The sequence below is a fragment of the Monodon monoceros genome, unplaced genomic scaffold (genome assembly GCF_005190385.1).
Source record: "Monodon monoceros isolate NGI ecotype Baffin Bay Population unplaced genomic scaffold, NGI_Narwhal_1 Super_Scaffold_3, whole genome shotgun sequence".
NCBI lineage: Eukaryota > Metazoa > Chordata > Mammalia > Artiodactyla > Monodontidae > Monodon > Monodon monoceros.
The window spans coordinates 23,840,554-23,850,246 of NW_021703780.1; the positions used below are offsets into that span (position 1 = coordinate 23,840,554).

General features: G+C 47.1%; 1 protein-coding gene across 1 annotated transcript; it reads right to left on the bottom strand.

Moving 5' to 3' along the window:
* Positions 1-7,749: 7,749 nt before the first annotated feature.
* Positions 7,750-8,879, bottom strand: CUNH6orf15 (chromosome unknown C6orf15 homolog). The gene is made up of 2 exons (XM_029242587.1): positions 8,801-8,879; positions 7,750-8,567 (listed from the first exon to the last, which is right to left on the bottom strand). The coding sequence occupies exons 1-2, from the start codon at positions 8,877-8,879 to the stop codon at positions 7,750-7,752; spliced, it is 897 nt and encodes a 298-aa protein (XP_029098420.1).
* Between the last annotated feature and the right edge of the window lie 814 nt (positions 8,880-9,693).

Genomic DNA, 9,693 nt, shown 5'->3' on the forward strand with positions numbered 1-9,693 from the left:
CACACACACACACACACACACACACACACACACACACACACACACACACACAGGACTGCCCTGCTCTATAACACATCACTGTTTTAAATTCAGTATTCTTCATGTAAACATGTGATGTGTTTTTCACCCCTGTTAGCCTGTAAGGTCCAGGAGGAAGGGACCATGTGAGTCGTGTTCCCTACTGTAGCCCCAGTGCCTTGACATAGTAAGTGTGCAATGTTGACAGCTAAATGAGTGAACAGTGTAACCTGCTCTCAAGAAAGTTATCTTAGAGTCCATTGCACTGAGTTGCAGATGACTGGTAACAACTTGGGTGATCCTGGAGAGAAGACTGGAGAGGTGGCAGGTGAAGGAGGTGTATGTTAAAAGGTTCGCATAGTTGCTAGGGCTGCCGTACACAGCATCACAAACTGGGTGTCTTAAACAACAGAAACCTGTTGTCTCGCTGTTCTGGAGCTAGAAATCTGAACCCAAGGTGTCAGCAGAGTTGGTTCCTTCTGAAGGCCCTGAGAATCTATCTATTGCATGCCTCTCTCCTTGCTTCCAGTAGTCTCAGGCATTCCTTGGCTTGTAGGTGACATTATCCTTATGTCTTTACATTGTCTTCCCTCTGTGTGTGTCTGTGTCCGAATTTCCTCCTCTTTATATGGACACCAGTCCTATTGGATTAAGCCCCACCCTAATGATCTCATGTTAACGTGATTACTTCTGTAAAGACCTTATTTCCAAATAAGATGACATTCATAGGTACCCAGAGTCAGGACTTCAACATAGAGGGACACAATTCAACCCGTAACAGGGTTGAATATGGTCTCACCCTGAATGACTATAGCGCAAACAGACCTAGCCAGGTGCAGAAATCACTGAGCACTTAATCCTGTCCCAATCTAATGACTTCAGAATCTCTACAGTGAACTGATTCTGTGCCTCTGCTTTGTTCTCACACGCAACCTGGTCCAGGGTGTGTTCCTCTCCTTCAGCCTCTTGGTGACATTAAAAGTCTTCTTAATTGGGCTTCCCTGGTGGCAGTGGTTGGGAGTCCGCCTGCCGATGCAGGGGACATGGGTTCGTGCCCCGGTCCGGGAGGATCACGCATCCCGCATGCTGCTGAGCCCGTGAGCCATGGCCGCTGGGCCTGCGCTTCTGGAGCCTGTGCTCCGCAGCGGGAGAGGCCACAACAGTGAGAGGCCCGCGTACCGCAAAAAAAAAAAAAAAAAAAAGGAGAGCTAATATAGTCAACCCAATTCCTCATCTTCTAGAATGCCCTACTAATTATAATAAGATACAAATAAGAATTAAGATATAATAATGCTAATAGATCAAGTCAGCATATCATAATGAGAGAAAAACATATCATAATGAGTGGAAAAATCCACTGATCAAGAGGGATTTTTAAGTATGTTATATTAGGGAGAAGAAATAGGTTGCAAAATTCTAAAATCTATACACTTAAAAAGAGTTTTATTCTCCAGTGAGATACAGTTTCACAGCCACTAGGCAGGCTCTAATAAAAAGGCAGATAATAACAACTGTTGACAAGAACATGGAAAAATTGGAATCTTCATAAACAGCTGGTGGGAATGTGAAATGGTGAAGCAGCTTTGGAGAATCACGGTTCGGCAGTTCCTCAAAAGGCTTAACATGGGGTTACCATGTGACCCAGAAAGTCACTCCTAGGTATATACTCCAGAGAAATGAAAATATATGTCTACACAAATACTTGCACACAAATGTTTATAGCACCACCATACATAATAGCCAAAAAGTGAAAACTGCTCAGAATATCCATCAACTGATGAATAAATACAATGTGTTGTACCTATACAATGAAATAATAGAGAATTCAACAATAAAAAGGAATGAAGTGCTGATATCTGCTACAACATGGATGAACCTTGAAAACATTGTGCTAAGTGAAAGAAGCCAGTCACAGAAGACTACATATTGTATTTTCTATTTATATGAAATGTCCAGAATAGGTAAATTCATAGAGACAGAAAGTAGAGTGGTGGTTGCCTAGGGCTAGGGGAAGGGGAATGGGGAGTGACTGCTAATGGGCACGGAGTTTCTCTGGGGAACAATGAAAACGTTCTAAAATTGATTGTGGTGATGGTTGCACAACTCTGAGTATACTGAAAACTGAAGTATAGACTTTCAATGGGCAAATTGTATGGTGTGTAAATTAATAGCTCAAGAAAGTTTTTTTTAAGTTTTATTGACTCAACTAGTCTTCTTTAATTAGAAGAAGGAAGAGGAGAAAGAGAAAAAGGAGGAGGAGGAAAGGAGAAAGAGGAAGAGGGGCGGGGAGGAGAAGGAAAGAGCCACAGCTCACGCTGGTGATCAGCAGCCCAGATCTGAGTCATAAGCTGTGCGACCACGTCTCATGTCCAGACGAGACTAAAGTGGTCACAATGTCGTTCCTAAGTTTACTGAGACCTCAGGATGGGATAAAAAGAGAAAATACTGACATCCTAGAAAGGCAACCCAACCCAAGAATAGAAGAGGAAAGAGAAGGAGAATAAAGAAATAAGGTTAAAAAATAAAAATGCATTATGGCAACGGGGAAAAAAATAAGGGTTTTTTAAAAAATAAAAAGAATTTAAGGAATAAAAAAAAGAAATAAGCTTAAATCCATGGAACTAGCCTTTCATAACTGATTTTTAGTGGAAGTGAAGTGATTGGTTTTGTAAATGTTATAATAACTTTTGTGTTTGTTTGCTGCTTAGGGGGTTTAAGACATTTAAGAGAATCTTACACATCAGACTTGAGATCTGAATTAAATGCTTAAATTGGTTTAAGTGTGAAACAATATCAATGGTTGAATAAAATTTGGTTTATTAAATCTGTAAGTTTTGGGGTAGTAGTTATGTAAGTAGTACGCAGAGGAAGGTTGTTTAATGCTTAAATGTTAATTGTTTAACAAACTCGTAAGGGTGATAAACTTTACATTACACAGAAATGCCTTAAAGTCCTTTAGACAATGGCGGTGTGTTCCAGGAGGGGAGGCTGGGGTCGGATAATTAAGGGCCCACTAACATAGTAGATCGGTTTTATCTTTCTAGGCTCGTCATCTTCGCCCCTGTTCATCACTAACAGAGTTAGTTCTTCTGAATTCAGCATCTTACAATGTCACAGTGAACAGAGAGCCCCAAAGAAGTGGGGTACAGGAGAGGTGGGTTTTGATGGGGGTGAGGCAAGGGGGAAAGTCCAGTGCATGGGATGAACGGTCAGGCCAGCCAGAGGGGAATCCTGATGGATTGTCCTGGGTAGCCAGGGAGCAGTTAAGCACAGAAAAAAGGTACATAGAGAGGAGACAGAGGAACATTGAGAAACATGCCAAAGAAAATGGCTTCCGCTCAATCAGTCATAACTGCCTTCCTGAGGCCAAGAAAGATTAAATGGTCTCAAAACTAGTTCACAACTTGTTTCTACCACCTTTCCACAGTGGCGCTTGCCTAACTGGAGACCCTATTAGACCAGAAATTATTTCACATCAACCTAGCCCACTGCTTTATTTATTTATTTATTTATTTATTTTTGCTTTATTTATTTTTTTTTTTATAAATTTATTTCTTTTTGGCTGCGTTGGGTCTTCCTTGCTGCACGTGGGCTTTCTCTAGTTGCGGTGCGCGGGGGCTACTCTTCTTTGTGGTGGGCAGGCTTCTCATTGCGGTGGCTTCTCTTGTTGCGGAGTATGGGGTCTAGGCGCGCAAGCTTCAGTAGTTGTGGGGTACGGGCTCAGCAGTTGTGGCTCATGGGCTCTAGAGCGCAGGCTCAGTAGTTGTGGTGCACGGGCTTAGTTGCTCCACGACATGTGGGATCTTCCCGGACCAGGGATCGAACCCATGTCCCCTGCATTGGCAGGCGGATTCTCAAGCACTGTGCCACCAGGGAAGCCCCTAGCCCACTGCTTTAAACCAAACAGCAGGTATAGCACCAACTTTACTACCACCTCAGGATAAACCATATCCACCGCACTGATCTCTGTGGGGACAATAACAACCCCGAACAGTCATTGCTACTGAGAATGTGAAAATGGTCCTTCCTACCCTGGCCACGACCATGCCTCTAAGACCTGAAACACCTATTCTCCTCCCACTATCCCTCCCCTGGACTGTACAGGCCTCCTTGACCAGGATATTCTGTGAGTGGACAGAACTAGAAACCCTGGCATGTGACCAATCTTCCCGAGGGCTGGTGTGCTCAGTCTCACGTGTGACAATCTGGGCTCATAAAAGTGTCTTCCTGATGTGTTTACCAGTTTCCTGACAGCAAAGGGAGAAAGCAGACTTAGAAAGAGGTAGAGGGAGTCCCCTGGTGGTCCTGTGGTTAGGATTCGAGGCTTTCATTGCCGAAGGCGCGGGTTCTATCCCTGGTTGAGGAACTAAGATCCCGTGAGCTGCCAAACAATGAAAAAAAAAAAAGAAAAGAAAGAAAGAGGTATAAAAAGGCAATAGGGGACATCCTTCCAGTGGAATGAGAGGAACACAAGAGGCAGGCATTTGGTCTGGAGAGACAAAAGCACAGTCTGGCTGCTGGTCTTCAGATGACATGAAAATGGCTGAAAATGGACGTGTCGGAGGAAGGACTCCAGGTGGTGATTAAACTGTAGGGGCTGGAGAATCTTGCTTTCACCTGCTCTGTGCAGTTTGCCCAACTTTGCTTGTGGTTTCCAAATGGTACCATACCCAAGCTCCACCTCTTACTGGCTGTGTGACCTTCAGCAAGTTACCTAACCTTGCTGAGCCTCAGTCTCTTCACCTGTAAAATAGAAATAATCAGAGTAAGTACATCCTAGAATTGTTGTGAGAGTTGAGATAACCCTGTAACACATTTTGTTCATGGTAAATATGTGATAAAGGACGCCATTATTACAATCACCCGAGAGTATGTGTGTAAGTGAAAAACGTCTGAGAGAACACAAGTTTGTTTGAGGAATGAAATAGTTCAAGGAGGAGCCGACTCCCCCTTCTTGATCTTGGAATAATTCTCTTGAGTGTAATTCCCAGGGGGAAGCATCACACCACACTCAACAGTCAACCGTGAAGTCAACTATGGCCACTTCACCGACCAGCCCACTGTGGGCTGAGAACTCTCCTTCTCTGTGATGCCACCAGGACTGCCTCACTGAGACAACATTTTGCATTATAATCAGGCCCTTACACCTGCTCCATTTTTCAGTCTCTAATGCACTTTATCATTATCTTTTTTTTAATATTTATTTATTTATTATCATTTATTTTTTTTTATTTGGTTGTGGCCCAGTCTTAGTTGTGGCATGCATGTGGGATCTAGTTTCCTGACCAGGGAACGAACCTGGGCCCCCTGCATTGGGACCGCAGAGTCTTAACCACTGCACCACCAGGGAAGTCCTATCATTATCTTAATTAAGTTTCATAACAATCCTGCGAGGTAGACTGGACATCTGCTTTCATCCCATTTTACAGATGAGAAAACTAAGGTCTGCAGAGGCAAATGACCAGCCCAAATTGTCACAGCAGAGAGAGCTGTGTGGGCACATGGAAGGGGAACCTTGTCTTCCAACTTCCAGCCAAGTGCTCTCTCTACTGTAGAACCTTCAAGAAATGACTCCTGCTACTCCAGCAGCTACTTCCACCAATTAACCACTAATAAAAATGTAAAAATCTGTATATGAGCAGCAGCTCCCACTGCAGACCTTAGGACATTTATGATATCACAGATTAGTGACCAATCTCACTTTTTTTTTTTTTAATAGCAACAACTAACCCTAAAGCAAAGGCCAGTCCGACAAAGCTGACCACGGCTACCCGGGACCATCCATCAGCAGCGAGCAGTGGATGAACTGCGCTCCCTCGGCTCAGTGTTACCTCTGTCAGCCTTGGCTCACCTCCCTCTCTGGGCCTCAGTATCTCCACCTGTATAATGGGCCCAGCAGTGCCTACACAATGGGATTGTTGTGGCAATTAGCTGGAAGGGTATTGTGAAAGCAACTCGTCCAGAGTCTGGCACATAGCAAGTACTCAATAAAAATTAGATGGGTTTTTGTTAATTGCATAATATACTCGAACACTCCCTGGACAGATAGAAAAATTTGGTTTGAGTCACTGACTCTGTCACGTGTTAGCTATGTCACCTTGTGTAAATTGCTTAACCTCTCTGAGCTTCAGTTTCTTTATCTTACAACCTCTTCCTCACAGTTGTTAATGAAGGTGAAAGAATGGAATGTACAGAGCATTCCCAAGCTAGGAAGGGTTTTGTGGGGTTTCTAGGGAGATGTCAGTGAGGCTCTGGGAAGGGCATGGTAGCAGTACAGATGGGAGTCTGTGTGCAGCCCTGTGGCTCAGGAATAAAGTGGAAGAAGAGAGAAAACAAGGGAGTCAGAGAGAGAGTGCGAGTGCGTTGGCTCAGTGTCTGCTGAGTGCTGACCTTGGTCCAGACGCTGTCCGTGGTGCTGGGAGTTCCGCAGTGAACAAGCAAAGTCCCTTTCCCGTGGTGCTTGTGGGGAACAGAGGAGGGGAGTGCCGACACAGAATTTAAAAGTGCAAATAGGAGTGAGAGGGAGGCAGCCAGAAAGAGGGACAGACAGAAATGAGACCAAGCCTAAGAATGAGCTTGGGCTTGTGGAAGAGACAGGTGCTGAAAACAGAACCGCCTGCCCCAGGACAGGGAGAAAGTGAGAGTCCAGGGTGGGAAAGAATTGGGGAAGGAGGTTGGGGTGATAGAGGGTGGTGTGACTGGTGATGGGAAGACATGGGTGGACACCAGAAGTGTGCCCCCTGGAAACCCCATCACCCCCACCAGCTTCTGTTAACTTCCTTCTGCACTTTCTTAGAATGACCCTTCCTCACCCCACTCCAACTCCTGTACAAGGATACTGAGCTCCTGGGAAAACCAAAGGGAGGGTAGTGTGACCAAAAGAAGAGACTGTGTCATCACTTGAGAGTAAAAGCATCAAATGCAGCCATAGGCAGGACTGTTGGCTCCAAGTTTCTCTCTTCCTGTCCCTTCTCCCCTTCCTTTCTTCCTCTATTGAGGTCTGCTATTTGTTCAGCAAATGCCCAAAGTCTGTAGTTCTCTGGGGCACAGTGTACCAAGTGATGCGTGTAAGGGACATCAATGCCTCTTCCACTTCCAAGAACCATAACTTTCTGGGAAGAAAAGGTAAGCATAGACAAAAATGACTCTCTCTGACCCTCTGTGTCTCTGAATCAAAGACTATTCATTCCCCACTTGGCCCTGGTACCAACCTCCTGGACTTCATCCTTGCCTCCTGCCACAGGTGCCACCTCAGTTAGTCCTGCTGCCCCTCCTCCCCTTTTCAGATTCCAGGACAATTCTAGAACCAGCTCTCCCACTTGGCCCAGATGAGACCACAAGGCCCCACCCTCAAACACCTGGGCTTTGATCTTTTGCAAAGGATGGGGATAGCAAGAGAGTGTCAGGAGGACCCTAGAGGGACATGAGGATGACTAGAAAATGGGGATGGACAAAACTCCAGTTTGCACCCAGAAACAAAGACACTGAGAAGAAGCGGATTCAGTAAGTGCTGTGTTTTATTGGGGATCAGCATATGGGGAGCAGGGAGGCAGTGAAAGTGGAGAGGACGTTAGAAAACAGCTGATAGGATCTTGATTTAGCTCATACTGCAAGGGGAGGGAGCAGGACCCCCCTCTCTGACTTCTAACTTAGGGCTGCCCCCGCTCTGTCATTCTCCTAACTCCATTATGACCCAGGGTTTTGAGGATTGGGAAAGCCGGCTGGGATGCTCTAATAAGAGCCAGGAGCACGGAGAAGTCTGGGAGGAAATTGATTATTGCCTGGGTGTAGATGAATATTCTTCCAGCCAATACCTGGATACCAATTAATAATCCTCCATCTGATACCTGGATACCCCCAGGTAGTACTTGGGTATTGATTACTGTTACCCCAGTTTCCAAAAGGGTAAAAGGGGTTTGGTCTCCATCCAGTGCCAGGACCTCCACCTCCCCAGGGTACACTGGGATTCAGGGGCCCCCAGGGGTAACCAGGCAGAAGTGGCCATCGAATCCCATTGATGAGAGACCCGGGACGGGGTCGGGCAAGGATTTTTCTCTGGGCGCCCAGCACATTAGAGCGGAGTGGCCATCTAGACTCAGAGTCCTTGTGGAGGAGTGAAGCCTCGGGTGAGGGGTCCGCGGGGTATGCAAAGGGCTCTTCAGGAAAAGGCCCACTGCCCGGAGGGAGGGCAGCCGCACTAGAAAAGTAGGACGGTTCTTCAGGCAGCTCTTCTCCCACATGGTCCTCGACCACAGCAGGCATCATCGGCCAAGGGTCCTCCGAGGACCAGGAGTCCATGGAGGGCAGCTTCCCAGACGGGGACCACATCTGTACCCCAGCACCTCCTTCAGGTTGAGAGCCCTGTGACGGAGAAGCATCGGGCTTCAGAGGAGCCCTTGCTGAATCGTTAGGCTCAGGGTCTGGTTTGGGCTGAGGATGTTCCAAGTTGGAGGGGCTGGTCAAGGAAGGTTGTCCAAGCAGAGGCAGGTTGATCCCCAAGTCTTGGGGAAATTTCTCCTCCACCACACCGATGCTCCGGGCAAAGAGGCCTGAGGGGAGGGGAAGAGGAGGCAGCCAGTGGGCCAGATATTTAGTCTCAGTGCCCTCCCTTCCCTGACTCCCTGATTCCCTTTGCTTCAAGTCCCTCCACTTTGCCTGCGCCAACTCTTTCCTCCCGCAGGGACCCAAGTGTACACACTCCCACCTTTACCTCTTCCCTCAGTCCCAGTTCCCCGAGGACCACCAGTCCGCTCCTGCCCAAAGGTTGGCACAGCCTCCATACCTGGGAGATGAAGACAGACCAGGAGCAGGCCCAAAGGAGCCCGGCTCCCTGCGACGTGGCCCTGCATCTTGCTCTGCATGTCCCTCAGCCTCAAGACAGCCAGCCCTTTATCCTGTTAGTGGGTGGGGGACACCAGAAACAGGCTGAGCCAGTGCTTGCGGAAACAATATATCTCTACGTTCCAACCTCGTTCCTAATTCATTCTGTGACAACAGATGCCACTTGAATGACTCAGGGAAGCTGGGTGTTCCCACCCTGCTCCTCTCCTCAAGCTCCCCACCCCTTCCTAACCCAGGTGTCCTGGCTCACAGCTCATCACTGGTTGCCAGCCGTACCCCTCCTGGCTGCTGACACCAGGCACATGAGGACCTTCGCCCTTGGGGTCCCAATCTCGTCACTGATTTCTCAACAACAGAAACACCTGATTCTGTTTCTCTTTGGGATCCATATCATTCTCTTCCAGCACCCCTTTCTCGTGCATCCCCATAGCTACATCATCTTGACCTCAACCTGCAGGAGGTTCTGGGGTGCAGAAGTGCCCCCTTCTGAGGGGCTGCTCCTAGATGAGACCCTGTGTCTAGGGAAATAGACCTGGTTCCCATCCTTAAGAGATGATGGTGTATTGGTTTGCTATGGCTGCTATAGCAAGTAACCACAGACTTAATGGCCTACAACAACACAAATTTACTATCTTACAATTTTGAAGAGCAGAAGTCTGACATGGGTCTCACTGAGTTAAAATTGAGGTGTTGGCAGAGCCTTTCTGGAGGCCCTAGGGAAGAATCCATTTCCCTGCATCTTCCAGCTTCTAGAGGCCACCTGAGTTCCTTGGCTTATGGTCCCCTTCCTCCATGTTCAAAGCCAGAAACAGCAGGATCTTCTCACATTGCATC

Excerpts from the sequence above, each read along its gene's own strand:
- CUNH6orf15 (XM_029242587.1), bottom strand. The coding sequence starts at position 8,879 with ATGCAGAGCAAGATGCAGGGCCACGTCGCAGGGAGCCGGGCTCCTTTG. Across the intron at positions 8,568-8,800 it reads GGTCTGTCTTCATCTCCCAG|GCCTCTTTGCCCGGAGCATC; the intron begins GTATGGAGGCTG and ends CCCTCCCCTCAG.